The sequence below is a fragment of the Lagenorhynchus albirostris genome, chromosome 1, assembly GCF_949774975.1.
Source record: "Lagenorhynchus albirostris chromosome 1, mLagAlb1.1, whole genome shotgun sequence".
Lineage (NCBI taxonomy): Eukaryota > Metazoa > Chordata > Mammalia > Artiodactyla > Delphinidae > Lagenorhynchus > Lagenorhynchus albirostris.
Window position 1 is genome coordinate 78,265,746 of NC_083095.1, and position 16,629 is coordinate 78,282,374.

At 40.2% G+C, this 16,629-nt stretch overlaps 1 protein-coding gene across 2 annotated transcripts in view; it reads left to right on the forward strand.

Annotated features, from left to right (window-relative positions):
* FMN1 (formin 1) overlaps window positions 1-16,629 on the forward strand; it is a 397,262-nt gene that overhangs the window by 291,123 nt on the left and 89,510 nt on the right. For both annotated transcript variants that reach the window (XM_060146914.1, XM_060146923.1), the window contains one exon: window positions 6,598-6,690. In XM_060146914.1, the coding sequence (XP_060002897.1) occupies window positions 6,598-6,690 (93 nt within the window). The remainder of the gene's footprint in view (window positions 1-6,597; window positions 6,691-16,629) is intronic.

Below are 16,629 nucleotides of genomic sequence, written 5' to 3' on the forward strand. Positions count from 1 at the left end.
CATACAAATTTTAAAGTTATTGTTCTAGTTCTATGGACAGTGCCCTTTTTTTAGGGATTACATGAGTCTGTAGATTGCCTTGGGTAGTGTGATTGTTTTAACATTAATTCTTCTAGTTCATGAACACAGTATATCTTTCTATCTGTTGTGTTGTCTTCAATTTCTTCATCAGTGTCTTATAGTTTTCTTGGTACAGGTCTTTTACCTCCTTAGGTAGGTTTATTCCTAGGTATTTTATTCTTTTCCATGTGATTGTAAATGGAATTGTTTCCTTAATTTCTCTTTCTGAGAGTTTACTGTTAGCATGTAGAAATTCAGTAGATTTCTGTGTATCAAATTTGTATCTTGAAACTTTACCAAATTCATTGATGAGCTCTGGTAGTTTTCTGGTGGTATCTTTAGGATTTTCTGTGTAGAGTATCATGTCATCTGCAAACAGTGACAGCTTTACTTCTTCCTCTCCAATTTTGATTCCTTTTATTTCCTTTTCTTGTCCAATAGCTGTGGCGAGGACTTCCAATAATATATTGAGTAAAAGTGTTGAGAGTGGGCATCCTTGTCTTGTTTCTGATCTTGGAGGAAGTACTTTCAGCTTTTCACCATTGAGTATGATTTTAGCTGTAGGCTTGTCAGTATATGGCCTTTATTATGTTGAAGTATGTTCCCTCTATATCCACTTTCTGGAGAGTTCTTTTTATCATAAATGGGTGTTGAATTTTGTCAAAAGCTTTTTCTGCATCTGTTGAAATAATGATATAGTTTTTATTCTTAAATTTGTTAATGTGGTGTATCATATTGATCAGTTTGCAGATAGTGAAAAATCCTTGCCCTGAGATAAATCCCACTTGATCATGGTGAATGATCCTTTCGATGTATTGTTGGATTCAGTTTGCTAATATTTTGTTGAGGATTTTTGCATCTATGTTTTTCAGTGATACTGGCCTGTAATTTTTTTGTGTGTGTTATATCTTTGTCTGGTTTTGATATCTGAGTGATGCTGACCTTGTAGAATGAGTTTGGAAATATTCCTTCCTCTGCATTTTTTTTTTTGGTGGGGGGTAATAGAGAAGGATAGATATTAGCTCTTCTCTAAATGTTTGGTAGAATTCATGCATGAAGCTATTTGGTCCTGGACTTCCGTTTGCTGGGAATTTTTTTTTTTAAGGTTTATTTTATTTTATTTTATTTTGCGGTACACGGGCCTCTCACTGTCGTGGCCTCTCCCGTTGCGGAGCACAGGCCCCAGACGCGCAGGCTCAGCGGCCATGGCTCACAGGCCCAGCCGCTCTGCGGCATGTGGAATCTTCCCGGACCGGGGCACGAACCCGTGTCCCCCGCGTCGGCAGGCGGACTCAATCACTGCGCCACCAGGGAAGCCCAAGGGAATTATTTTTTATTATTGACTGACTTTCATTACTGGTAATTGGTCTGTTCATATTTTGCGTTTCTTCCTGGTTCAGTCTTGGGAGATTGTACATTTCTAGAAATTTGTCCATTTTTTCTAGGTTGTCCATTTTATTGACATATAGTTGTTCATAGCCTCTCAGTTCTTTATGTTGCTTCAGCAATCCTCTGTGGTGGTCCTTTGAGCATGGCGCTCAGGGAAAGGACAGTTCTTGTAAAACTGAAGAACAGGTAGAACTAGCACAGAACCATGGAGGGGTTGGGTAGGAATTAGGTCAACAGAGGAGAAAAGAGAGAATCCCAGGGTTAAAAAGCAGAGCCTAGATACATCTTTCCTTTTCTCTAAAAATGTATTCTGACTTCATTACTAAGCCCATAGGTCCTTCAACTCGTACAGCAAGAGACATGTGCCATATATTCCTAAAAATGTGCATACACATTTGAGCTGTTAAAATGGTTAAACATGTATTACATTTTGATGAACTGTATCTGGGCCCTGCCTCTGTATCCTTATAACCTGCCCATGCTTTTTCAGTTACTCAATAACTTTATTCCTTGTTCTTAAAGGTCAAAAACCAAAAATACAGACAACCACTTATGACCTAACCAGTCTAGTATCTGAAATCTTAAAACATTCAAAACTATATCTTTCTCTAAAATGCTTCACAAGCAGTTAAGCTATTTTTTAAATTTTTTCATTGAGGTATAGTTGATGTACAATGTTATATAAGTTTCAGGCGTACAATACAGTGACCCACAATTTTAAAGATTATACTCCATTTATAGTTATTATAAAGTATTGGCTATATTTTATATGCTGTATTTTAAATGCTTCACAAGCTCTTAGCCTTTAATTGAGAATACTCTCAATTTAGTGTCAATTATTTTATTATTCATCTCTCACAATGATCACCTATTAGTAACTAACTTCAGGAATTAATATGTACTTTAATTCTGTCAAATTTAATAGAAAAAGGAGAGAGAAAAAGAACCTGGGTGACTTTGGCTTTTAACATTGGAACTCCTGGCACAGCCTGTGTCTGAGGCAACCTTGGTGGTCTAGCAATATTGCATAAGCATCTTCTGGTTGGACAATTAATGACATTGGGAATTTGTCAGGGACCTCTTTCCTTTATGCACTGCCAGTCTCCAGTGTCATTGTTAATTAGTCTTCAGGTCTCCTGTTTGTCTGCTAGAATGCATCCTGGATAAGCCAAGTTAGCAAGTTGGAGCGGGCAAGCTGCTTGGCCATTGAATGTGCGACTGTGCTCAGTCAGTCAGAGGGCAGCCCTCTGCTTTGATCGTGTGGAGAAGTTTAATTGTAACAGGCCACATGGGAGGCTGTGCCCGTTGGGGTGCAGAGAGGGCCTCGGGCACAGCAGGGGAGCTGCTCTCCTTTGCGCTGGTTTCAGTGTTTCTTATTTCAAAACCATGAAGCTCGGAGGCCCAGGACACTTGCTTCACATTTTGCTTCATCTTTCTCCAGGAGTTTCTTCCTTGAATTCTCAGAGTGGGTGGTGGAACCGTCAGCAAGGGAACAAAAAACATCATCTCTTTGTTCCAAACAGAAGATTTGCACTGGGGCATATTTTTTTAAATAAGAGTGTAGAATTTGTAGCACGTAATCCCTAGCCATGACTCTCTTGCTGTTCTGGCTATGACACGTTTCAACCAAAGGCATAAAAGTGACAAATAATAAATACGACGCCACCTGCTAGTGCCAGGCATTTTGCAAACCACTTTACATGCATTATCTCACAATGCACATATCTTGCTTATGAGGAAGGGGGTCCCCATTTTGCAGATGAGAAAAGCTACAGCCCACCTGCACTCAGGTAGGTCTCGATCCAAGCACGAGCCCTTTGCCATACCACTACCTGGCCTCATAAAATCTGGGCAGTCTGATGGACCCCATGGGCTCTGGCAGCACAGATGAGACAAAGGGAGAGCTGCAGTGATCAACCCTTTTAATTCAGGCAGAGGTGGAGGCTTCGCTTGTGTATTTAGGAAAAGAAGCTCTGCCTTGGGCTTTGCGTTTGCTAGGGAGAAGTAACCTTGAAGAAATTACTGGCAGGGCTTCAAGGATGTCCTCTTACCAAAATGCAGGCCTCACCATATATTATTTGTGTTCGTGAAAAATAGTTCTCTATAAACGGAATTGTTGGAATTTGAATGTAGTAGAGGGCTAAAGAATTTAAAGGCCTCTCCCAATTTATATTGTGAGAATAAATATGGCTTCCTGTGTTCTCAGAATCATGGCTGGATATCATCAGAAAAGCTTATGTGGTCATGAAAGTTCATTGAAAACGGTAGATTCTTGAAAGCAGGCCTCTTCCAAAGTGTGTCTGACCAGTCTCCTGCTTCTAGGCCTGCTGTCATAACTGCTCAGTCAGGAGAATGACCTTCTTGTGCCTTACAGCATGAAGTGGTGGATGTTTATGGGGTGGGGAGGGTCTTTAAAATACACTGAGCCCTTTCACATCAGCTTGGGACAGTCACAGGGCTTGTGAATGAAGAGACTAGGACCCCTTGATGTACCTTCCTGGGAAGGAGGGAAAAGAGTAAAGAGACAAGGAGGTCATACTGCACCCCTGGAGAGCCCGCTCGGAGTCTGGGTCAACATTGCTAATTTTTTTTCCACCTTCCTCTGCACAAGAAGCTAGTTAAGGTGAGGAGATCTGTTGCTTTGGCCAGGTATGCATGGAGGTCTCTGGAGAAGTTTGGAGATGTGTAAATGAATCCTGCATAATGGCTTTGCAGGGATTAATAGAAATACACAACTAAATATAATTAAAGGTAAAACATAAATGCTCTCTGGAAGGTAGATGTTTGAAAGATGCAAAATCTTTGGATTGGAAAGGTTTTATGGTGGTGGCTGCATCTCAGAGAAACTTTTTTAGGATGAACAGGACTTTGTCAAATGCGGTAGAAGGTATGTTTGGGATGAGAGCAGGATGGGCAGAGAACCCCATGAATGAAGGCATGGAACTGGGAACACTGGTTTATATAAGTTGGAAACATTGCATAATTTTGATTTCATCGGTCAAATATATGGGGAAATAGAACTGAAAGGTAGAATGGTACCATCATGGAAAAGGCCTTAAATCTCAGGCCTGGGAGTTTGAATTCAGTTGAATGAGCAACGAGAACCCATTAAGAGTTTCATCTTTTTTGTGTACCTTTCCCTCTTTGTTTTCAGTGGATGATCTTGCCTTGTAATTCGCAGAGACCAGGGAAAACAAGCTTCAAAGTTAACTTTTCATCTCCTCTCCCTTAAAACAAAAGAAAAGAACAGAACAAAAAAACCAATACACTCACCTCTCCCCCATCTCAGTAAATGGCACTCCTAGCCACACCTTGTTCATCCTTCCTCTCCCTCAACTTTACATCGACTGCATCAGCAATTTGTCCTACCTCCGAAATAGATTCCAGCTCTATATACCCTGTCCCTCTCCTCTCTGTCCTTGATATCACTCTAGCCCAAAGCCATTATTTTGAGAACAGAATAGTGGTGGGAAGGGAGGTACTTATCGTTTGGCCGCAGGCCCATCTACTAGGAAAGAGGTAAAGGGAAATCTGATAATAGTAGAAAATTATTAAGTAGTCATTGTAGAGAGGACAAATACACTGAAAAATAAAGGTAAAAACGTAGGGGGGTGTGGAAAGGAGTGTTTTGAAATGATGGTTTTGGCTGGTTTTAAGGAATGTGTTCCGGGTAAGATAGATAATTTTAAAAAAAGAAATGAGTCTTTGTGTCCCAATGGACAGGGTTTCCTAGATAGCACCGGTATGGTTATCAGAATAGTTAATCACAGATATTCAAAATAAGGTCTATTAAAAACTTTTGGAAAATAACATTGTCAATAGGAAGAGCCTAAACTTAGGCCCTTGTGTCCTGTGATCAGCCTCGTGATCTCAGGTGGGAATCCCTGGAGCTGATTCTGGGAACGTAGCTGATGCTGAACTTGACAGAGTTCCATCACATCATGCTTTCATCTTCAGCACAATCTGGTAGTCTTCCAGAGATGCCTAGTATTTCCGCAATCTAGTTGGCAATATTGTAAGAGAAAGTGTCAGGCAGCTAATTCCGAGGGACCCTTGAGTGACCTCTTTTGCCTTTTTTGTGCTTCAGTGCTGACGTGCTTGTGGATTGCCTTACATAGTAAACATTCTGGGGTGCTAGTTTTGGAAACACCAAGTTCTTGTTTACAAATTTCCCAACATAAATAAAGGAATCCTTTCTAACCGTCTTCTTCCAAAATGCCTTACCTCTGTGCTTCTGTAAATTCCTCCAAGAATATATCTTTCTCTATTTTTGGAAGCAGGTGGCATGACTTCCGGGCGAAAATCTGATGCTTTAATATATTCTCTTGAATAAGGACATGTCAGTAATTTCTGGCCATGATCAACAGACAAAAGTGATCATGACTCAGCTCTAGCTTTGGAGAAATGAAGCCTTTTTTTACCCAATGCATTTCTGCCACTGGTACAAACATACAGAAACCTTGAGAAAATGCCTCTTGCCTGGGTTAACTGCTTTTTATGACGGTTTATTGTGGCCTCCATGTCACCAAGTCAGAACTATCTAATTTGAGGGGTATTGATTATCAAAAAAAAACAACCTCTTGTAAATTCCAGATATCCTGTCTGAAGTAAATTACGTATAAAATGTTTCACACGTGTTAATGGGAAGGGGAGGTGAATGGGAGTGAAGAGAGAATCGGTCCTCCCTAACCTGGGGTTAGTTCTCATGCTGGGATGTGGGTGTCACCTTGAGGAATCGCCAGTTTGGTGAGAATTTCTGCAAAATCTATTTTAAGCTCCACTTTTAGAGTTTGAATCTGAAGAGGGTCTGGGCCTTTAATTCCCTAGAACTAGTCCTTGAATAGTTCTTGGCTCTATTTTGGAGAGACCAAAAGCAGAGTACTTCACCTGTCCCAAGTCAGAGGTTTTGCCGTGTCTCTAAAAACAAAACAAAACAAAACAAAACTTGAAGGTGATGCATTTCCCTGTTCCTGAAGAACGGTGTAAAGTGAGCTAATTATTTGTTTGTTTCTGCTCTTTCCCCTGTAATTTGGATAAACGATGATGCATAAGGATTTTGCACTGTTAATACCCACGTGTAGAGCATAGAGCACAAGTTCAGCAAGCCTGTGTTCTCGAGGAAGTCTAACTGCCACCTTCTCTTCACAGCAAGTGAGAAACAGATGGCAGTGGTGTGTAAGGAGTCACCAAAGGAGTATCTGCAGCCGTTCAAGGACAGACTCAAAGAGTTCTTCCAGAAAGGTAGGAGGCGTGACGTCCTGAAACGTCCTTCCTTTCTCCGTCTTTCTCTGACACCCACCGCCCCGTGCATCCCGCCTGAGCACTGGCAGACGATTCCATTAGACCATCTTCCCATGGTGGAGCCGTACTCAACTTAGATGGAGTTGTCCTGTAACCTTTATATCACCTTTTAAATCTGCTGTGAGATTTTAAATCCTTTAACGTCACCCCTGTGTCTGTAAACTTTGCGAGAGAAGCCTTTCTCTCTTTGTCTCTGCACGGATCCCAAGAGGATCCTCAGTCCCTGTTAACTGACAGACGACGTCCATGCAAGGCTTATGCAGTTGTGCAGGCGGATGGTGATTATCTTTCTGGTTTTACGAGTGTAGCCATTTGGAAACTTGTGTTGTATTTTCCATTCTTTTCAGGAAGGAAAATTGGGGCCAGGTGAATGTCACACATCCAATCACTTGGCAACCGTCAGCCCTCTGGGGTTAGCGGATGGAAGTGATACGCATGAGACCCAGTACTGACTTAAAAATCTTACCGAGTTATATTCCTTCCTCCATGGTTTTGGCAGGACTAGGGAACTTTTGTTGAGCCCTGGTAGTGAACGTGAAAGTTTAACGCCTTTTGGATATTTCCTATTCTGGTTTCTCAAATTCAGCCTAGATGTAAAACAAAAATAAGTGTGGGGCACAGTTTCCCGTTATAAAATAAATAGGTCATGGGGAACGTGACTTACAGGATGGTGACTGTAGTTAATAATACTGTATTGTATATTTGAAAGTTGCTAAGAGAGTAGATCTTAAAAGTTCTCATTACAAGAAAGAAATGTGTAAGTCTGCGTGCTGACAGATGTTAACTAGACCTATTGTGATGATCATTTCACCATGTATACGTATAAGGAATCATTATGTTGTCCACCTGAAACTAATCTAAAGCTGCATGTCAATACTATCTCAATAAAGAAAAAAAAGTGTGGGGTAGTTAGAGGGGTCTTTTGTCTGTGCTAGAAAGCCAGAGGAAATGCATGTAGGAACCTTTAGGGGTATATCAGCATGCTGTTTCTGTTTATTACTAAGCTACATGATACCACACCATCAACAAAAGACCATTAAGCAGGGTAAAGTGTGGCCAAACCACCTTGGAAATTGGCAGGGAAATTCTCAGTCCATGAGTCAGAGAAACTTCATTCCAGCTGGTCTCTTGGTGCAGAGTTCATTGCTCCCTCCTCCTGGATGAGGTCTCATTTGTGTTGAAGCAGAAGTCAGAATTCTCTCTTGGCCATAGCTGAACCTTATATATGATGGAAGTAGTGCCATAATGCCATCAGGCCAAGTATCATTTTGAGAGCAGATAGTAATACCAACACTTACGGGTTATGTGGCTAAAATTAGGTTTTATATGTGATTTATTAAAGTAGATGCATTGCTTTATGATTATTTTATGTAAATATAACCTAAATGGCGTAAAGAAGCGCACGAGATATTTCCCTTTGCTGACCCCCAATTAATAATTTCTACTTTTGATATATGTATAGGGAACTTGAAATGAGGCTCATGTGTATTTCAATTCCATTCCTTTCTTTTTCCCATTTCTATTTGTTTAAATTAAAATTTTTTTTAATTTTTATTGAAGTCTAGTTGATTTACAATATTGTGTTAGTTTCAGTGAATATAAAACACAGTGAATATATATATCCCTTTTCAGAGTCTTTTCCCTTATAGTCTATTACAAAAGATTGAGTATAGCTCCCTGTGCTATACAGTAGGTCCTTGTTGTTTATCTATTTTGTTATATGTTAAACCCAAACTGCTAATTTATCCCTCTCCCCATCCGCTTTTCTCCTTTGGTAATCGTAAGTTTGTTTTCTATGTCTGTGAGTCTCTTTCTGTTTTGTAAATAAGTTCATTTGTATCATTTTTTTAGATTCCACATGTAAGCAATATATGATATTTGTCTTTGGCTTACTTCACTTAGTATGATAATCTCTAGGTCCATCCATGTTACTGCAAGTGGCATTATTTCATTCTTCTTTATGGCTCAGTAATATTCCATTCCACTGTATATATGTACCACATCTTCTTTATCCATTCATCTGTCAATGGACATTTAGGTTGCTTCCATATCTCGGCTATCCATTTCTATATTTAATTGCTATTATTCTATATCTAGAAAATTCTGCAATGATTATGTCTGGGTATTATTGGCTCATATACTGTAATGGCCTTAGGATCCTTCCTCTTCAAATTAGCTAACATTTTAAAACACTTATGTTGTGAAATTTTTTCTTTTTGTTGGAAGAAGATAAATACGAAGAGATTTAGAACACTGAAAATCTTTGATGCCTTGGAAAAGGAATTTGCAAGTCACTCTTGGAAGTTCTGTTTTAGCTTCTTCTCTACCAGGTTTCTTAAGAAAGTGTGATCTGCTCTGAGGGAGGGAATCGAGTTGAGGCAAACTGGACCTTGAGTCAGGAAAGCAAGGATGTGTCCACAATAAGCTGTTCTAAGAAAGCCCTAGAGCAGTGGTTCTCAACCCTGGCTGCATACTAGGATCACCTCGGGGAGATTTTAAAACTTTCAACACCCGGGCCAAATTCCAGACCTACCACTAGCATCTCTAGGGGTGGGACCAGGTATCAGCATTTCTTTTTTTCACTCCTCACGTAACCCCAGTGTGCAGCCCAGGTTGAGAACCACTATTGTCAAGCTTAGTTCACCTCTTAATGGGTATTCAAAGGTATTTCGTCAGAGCCCGCTATGTGTCAGGCACTGTGACAGACGCTGGCGATCCTAAGATGAGCCACAGACCCCTCGTCCCTCTCTCAAGGACCGTCTTACTGGGGAAAGGTCTGTAATTGAATAAAGGAGCCACCTCTCCGTTAACCAACAGAGGGAAGGGAAGATGGGAAGGACATAGGAATAGCCTCAAATTATGGTTAAAACAAAGTCAGCCAAAATGAGACACAAAAAGAATTTGGAGGAAAATTACTATTCTAAACTTAATTTTAAAATATAAAAATAAATCTTAAACATTGCCAATGTCATGTGGTGAAAAGAGCCACTGTTGAAATACCTGTGTTACTGTTGACTCATTAGTTAACTGAAAGAACAGTCTAGAATTGTGCCGCCCAGTGTGTCAGGCACTGGCCACATGCAGCTGCTGAGCAGTTGAAACGTGGCTAATCCAGACGGAGAGGTGCTGCACAAATCAAACACACACCAGATTTTGAAGACAGTACCAAGAAACATGCAAAATATTTTATTTCTGCTTTTTTTATATTGGTTACATGGTAAAATAGTATTTTTAATATATTGGGTTAAATAAGTAAAATATAATATTAATCTTAATTGACCTGTTTCTTTTCATTTTTAAGCACGGCCACGAGAACATCTAAAATTATATCTGTGGCTTGCGTTGTAGCTCTATCGGACAGGGCTGTCTAGAAGTAAGATCCCTTGGCCTTTCCCATCACATTCCTTCACTTTCCTCTCCATGTTATCGCTTTACCTTCTCAGCTTAAATCCTGGGTTATTGGGACCCAGTATCACACGCTAGCCCCTCCCCACTTTTGCTCTGGGTCTGGCCATTGTTTGGCTCTCAGGTAGGGGCGCTTACCTGAAGGAGGTGGCGGCAGGCTACTTCATCAGGCTACGCCTCTGTGGTTCAGGAGGCGGTGCCTTGCTACACTGCAGTATATACAAATGAAATAGCTCTTGGCTACTGTAGAGTTCCAAGTAGTAGTCCCTTATTTTTATGGAGATGGTTCACAGATTCATAGAAAATGTGAGATTTCTCATCTATAAATGTGCATTACCCACTCTGGATAATCAAGTTTTTATGGCAGTTATCGTGAGTGTAGGTGTCATCTAATATGCCACTCATAAGAAACACCATTATTCCAAGTACTACTTAGAAACAGAAATTGCTGCCGATTAAACCATGACACGTCATAGACGACATGAGGGACCCCAGTGTCAGAGATGCTAAACGATGAAAATTCCATCCATTTCGAAATTGATGTAAGATGGTACTGTAATTAGGCGTATAGGAGCAGAGAGGAGGGATGACTAACACTTCCAGGTAAGTCAGGGAAGATTTTGAGCAAAGGAGATGTTTTTGTTCAGATCTGAAAAAAACAAAGATGACGGTGATGTCAATGACAAGCAGTGACAATGACTGCGAACATTTGGTGGTTGCTTCTATATACCAGGCACCTTGGGGAACAGGTCATTTTACTTTGTCTTCATGACAACTCTCTGAAGTAAACACTATTATCACCCTGTTGTCCAGATGAGGAAATTTAAGATTAGAAATTCTCAGCAGACAAGTTATAAAGGGCATTCCAGGCAGAGGAAAACACTGCAAAGCTCAGGATGAAAGACATGACGTGCTTGGGGAATGGCAAGAGACTTGGTGTAGCTATATCACAGGGCGTATGGAAAGAACACACGACCCAAAAGGAGAGGAGGGTCACAATGTGACTTGCTAAAGAATCTGAACTTTGTCTTACAGGCCACTGAGAGCCTTTGAAAAATAGTATGTATGGGAGCGACATGCTCACGTTCGATTTGTTTGTTGTGATGTTGGTGTGTTGGGATCATTTTGCTTTTTGTTGTTGTTAAGGAATACATTATAGGGAATTCCCTGGAGGTCCAGTGGTTAGGAAGGACTCCACGCTGTCACTGCCAACGGCGCAGGTTCGATCCCTGGTCGGGGACCTAAGATCCCGCAAGCCGTGCAGCACAGCCAAAAATAAAACAAAATAAATAAATTTAAAAAAATACATTTAAAAAAAGAAGTACATTATAACTAAGACAATATAAATAAGAGTTGGGACAATAAAAGACTGGAATCCAGTCCGTCAAACTCTCCTACAGCAGTCCAGGCAAACGATGGTAAGAACTTGAGCAAAAGCAATCACAGTAAAAATAAGAAAGGAAGGGACATAACAATAAAGCTTTTTGGAGTTACAGGACTAGATGACCTATGAGAAGTAAAAAAACAGAGGAGAAGAGGATAACTCTCCTTTTCCTCGCTCAAATAACTGGCTGGATACCGATGTGGAGGACCCATTTGGGATGGAATACAATGACGTAAACTGTGGGCATGTTGATTGGACATACATTTGAGACACACGGGTAGAATATTGGGCTCATAGGAGAGTGCTGGGTGAGACTTTATAGAGGATAGCAGTTTAAGTCATAGGAGTGAATGAGATACCCCAAAGAAGGGGTAGAGAATGAGAAGTTGTGGAGTATCTGAGCACAGGGTATAATATAATAATCATAAATGAGAAAAGATACTTCCGTACTTCCGTAGTATTTAGCAGGAAAGCCAGTTTTCAATTAGGGGCCCATCACTCGGAAAGTCTTAAGCAATTGCCTTCTTTACGCCTGAGAAGTCATACACATGCGTTGTGACTCAGTTGGTTCATGGTTAGGCTGATTTTCATATGAGCTGCAGTTCAGTTCTTCTAACCATCATGATGATTTAATGTTCTTACGTAAATCATATCCTGTTGCCACAGTCAAGCGGAGATGACGTGCCTGTCCTTCTGTCTTTTATCATTCTTCCCTTCTCCAAAGGCCCTTAAATAGTGTTACTTAACAAAACTTGTTCTTAACTAATTTCACTTTCCTCGCAGAATCGAAAGTAATTTTAACGGCACCCCTTTTCAGCGTTGCAGCCTCCATGGCATCTGAGCCCTTTCCCTGACGTGGTTTTTCTTTTCCACAGTAGTCTCTTATTGATTCCAGTTTACAGCTCCGTTCAGAGTGACCTTGTGCAGGCATTATTTGAGCTCATGTTTTTCCACCCTCAGATCAAACATGGTCATAATGATACGGCCTTCAAAAATGTGATGCTCGCATTAAAAGTCCCCATAAACGTGGCAGGGATCCTGTAATTGAGAGAAGGCGCAGAACAACTGATTAGATCCCAGGTATAGATCTTTAGGGTGGTCTTTTCATGCTGTTAAATTGGTCATTTGTATTTATAGCTTTGGCGGGGAGGCCTGGAACCTAACCTGGTTCCAATACCAACACTGTCCCACACTTGGCCTTATCTCATTCTCCATTAGTTTTACTTAGCATCCGTGAGTGGACCCAAATCAAAGTAAATCTGAATAAGCCATGTTAGTCCTCATTTATCTTCTGAGGTTCTTTGACCGGCTGAGATTAAAGATATTCTTAACATCAAGAAACTGTTTTCTAGTAAAAAGTGAGTAGATTTCCCAAGCTTAAAAAACACAATAACTCTGATTTCGCACATTGAATGCAAAAAGAATTATCTATGTAGCTGCATACCTCGTGATAGCTGGGACTATGTCAGTCTGGTCCTATGCATTTTCTTGTCTCAACATAATAGAGGCTTAGCCTGGCCCATAATCGGTGTTAATAATTTTTTTTTTAATTAATGAACAAACAACCTGAGTCTTGTAGAGTGCCTGCAGGCTTCCCCCCCCGCCCCGCCACATGGGTTTCCTGTGTAAATCCTTTTTAGTATTGGTAAATTGTACCAGAATGTGGTAAGATGCATCTTTGGTCTACAGTGCATGCCTGTGGTCAGGTCTCCTGGATATCAAAGCATCTTTCTATGTTGCAGATATACATAAATCCATTCTTCATAAATACTTAGCTCAGAGTAGATTGATAAAGGCTGTAATTGAACCTCTATAAACTGTAGAATAAGAGCAGGTTACTAGGTAATCACTTCAACCCCCAGAATGTAGAAAGAAAACCATCTGAGTCACCATATTCACGCCTTAAGATGACAGAGATCAGGACAGGTCATTGATCTGGACAGCGTGACCTGTGAAAGGAAATACTTCTTACATTCTTTACAGAACTTGTGGAAGGAAGAACTGTGGCTGGGAGAACACACACTCTACATGGGCCAAAATGAGTTCTTACATACATCACTACTCAAAAAAGTACCAGCAGGGATGGCTCCAAATAACATCAGATGGCCGAGAGTTAAGATAATCTGTTGTGATTTCCAGGTCACTGAAGTAACAGAGCAGTAATCCTTGGAAGGTGGAGAAAGCCATCTTATCAGAGGCTTATTAAGTAGACTCTTATCTGAAAGGATTTAGTTTAAATCAGTTTTTTTTTTCCCACAAATTTCTGTCAAGAGCACATCTTTGCCCCCCCATCAGTTTCTCTATCTTCTCCTCTCCCACTCACTTCCCCTCCTTCCCTCCTCCCTCCCTCCCTCCCTCCTCCCTCTGTCCCTTTCCTCTCCCTTTCTCACCTCTCCCTCCCCCTCTCCCTCTCTGCTTCTCCCCCCTTTTCGCCTCCTCCTTTTCTCTCTTCTCCTTTCTACTCAACCCCCTTTAAGTCTTTTTTTTTTACATCTTTATTGGAGTATAATTGCTTTACAATGGTGTGTTAGTTTCTGCTTTATAACAAAGTGAATCAGCTATACATATACATATATCCCCATATCTCCTCCCTCTTGCCATCTCCCTCCCACCCTCCCTATCGCACCCCTCTAGGTGGTCACAAAGCACCGGATCTACTCAATTTTTCTTTTTGGCCAAGCATCCAATAAGTTGTCTTTTCAGTAACTTTTGTTCTCTTTTTCTTTCTGTCCAATGAAAAGTTTTGCAAAAAGAAGAAAAATGTCTAAATTCTTTTTACTGATATAAATACCTGAAAAAGATTGTCTGCCCCCCGAAAAAGAAAGAAAACTACAGACCAGTCTCACTGTAGTTTTAAAATTCTAAATAAAACAGCACATTTTAAGACCAAATGAAGTTTATTCTCAGAATGTAAAGATGATATGATACAGCGAATTCTGTTAATATAATTCATCACTATTAACATCTCTAACAAGAAAACTCAGATGATTATCTCTTTAGATGCTAAAAAGTGCACGTGACAAAATTCAACTTCCATTCTTCATTTAAAAGCTCAATAACATGTTAACTAGCACATACTTCCTTAAAATAATAAAAATAAATCTGTCATAGCCCCAAATTTGCAACTCTTTTCATAGACTTTAAAAGCTCAATCTATGTTCTATATAAGACCTTCTAGACATTAAGAAAAAAGACCAACATCCCATAAAAAAGACAAATAATATGAACAGTGACAGAAGCTGCTTTTTAAACATATGAAAAGATAACACTCTCAAAATGGGAGAAATGCAAAATGAATTACATTGAAATTCCATTTTTTCACATCCAAGATTGGCAAAATTACAAAAGTTTGATAACAGACTATTGGCAGTATGGTAGCATAGACTTCACTCTTCTACATTGCCTGTGAAAGTGTAAATTGTTACAGTCTGCGTGGAGGTCAATTTAGCAGTATCTAAGTTACAAATGCACATACCTTTTGACTTGGCAGTTCTACTTCTCAAAGCCTACCCTCAGATATGCTCACACATGAAAAATGATTTATGTACCATGTTACATATTGGGACGTTGTTTGTAACAGTGGAAGATTGAAGACAACCTAAGTGACCGTCAATGATGGAATTATCAAATTAGGGTATGTCTACATGATGGAATGCTAAGCATCTGTTTAAAAAAAAAAAAGAGGAAAGTATATATTGACATGGAAGACTCTAACATATTTTAAGTGGGAAAAAGCGAGAGTGAGAAGAGTAGACATATTACTATTTAACTAAAGAAGGAGGGGAAAATGGATACTACTTAACAAAAATCTCTAACGACAAATACAAAACTGACGTAGGGCTGATATTCAGCTGGTTCTTACCATAACAGCTGGGCACATTGTCTGTTCTGTTCAGTTGTTCAGTCTGTTGGTAAATATTTAGAATATTACTCCTGAAAATAATCAAAGAGATTCACTGCTGTCGTGGATAGAAAATGGATGGATGGGGTTCAAAGATACTATGTAGACTTTTTATAAATCTTGATATTTAATCACCGTGTTCCTCTTCAAAATAAACAAATAATTTTTTTTTAAACAGCCGTATGGTACTTTGCAATTAAATTTTTTCTCTCAAGACTGCTTCCCCTTTTAGGGTTTTCCCATTGTGGTCCCTAAGCCCACTGAACCTAGCCCTTTCTGTTCAATTTCCAAAGAGCTGGAAATTAAATGCTCCCACTCACAGCCTGTTTCCCTCTTTTGGGTGCTGGACCGGTTGACTTAGAAGGACATTTGAGGGCCTCTTGTATTTTCCTGCTCTCGTGAATGGAGAGCCCGATCTATGAGCTAGTACCTTGCTTTCTTTCCTTGCGGTCCTCCGCCTCAGCACCCCTCCACAGCAGACACACACACACAGTCCCTCAAAGTCTTCCTCCTGCCCTTACATTGCCTCCTCTCATCTTGCTCATGGTTCTGTCACTCTTGTGTGATGCCTGTAACTGAAGTGTCCATGAAGAAACCTCTGTGCTCTAATATGGAGGGTGTTGTATCTTTTCCTCATCTTTTGTTCCCTGCGCCATAATGTATTCTCCATTTCATTTGGGTCCTCTTACTTCTTCAGTACATAGATGTCTTAGGTGTTTTGATGGACCCTTTCCTAAACATACAGGATGAGAGAGTAAGAATCTATATCTCACATTACCCTGGCACAGACCATCTTCTAAACCTAACACCAGAGTAGGACGAGTTATCAGGCATTTCTATCTCAAGACCATTATCAGGATGTGACCTCTCCTGTGGGTATTTGGAAAGAAATGCTTCGTCTCCTATTTTTAAGCAATGTCTCTGAGCTACATGCAGGTAAAAGAGAGATGGTGGTGGTTGGATTTGGACGAAAGTGTGGGTTAAGTGTTATTAACTCTTACTTCTATGGGTCTTCTCTAGAGCAGCAGATATTTAGGAACACACACACGTGTACGTGTGCACACATGACAACAACAGCTCTAAGCTTATGAGACCAAGATGCTTTAGTGGAACAGGAACCGTACCTTAAAATTCTTACAACCTTGAGTAGGGCCTTTAACTAATTAAGTATTACAGCATCACTAGGGCC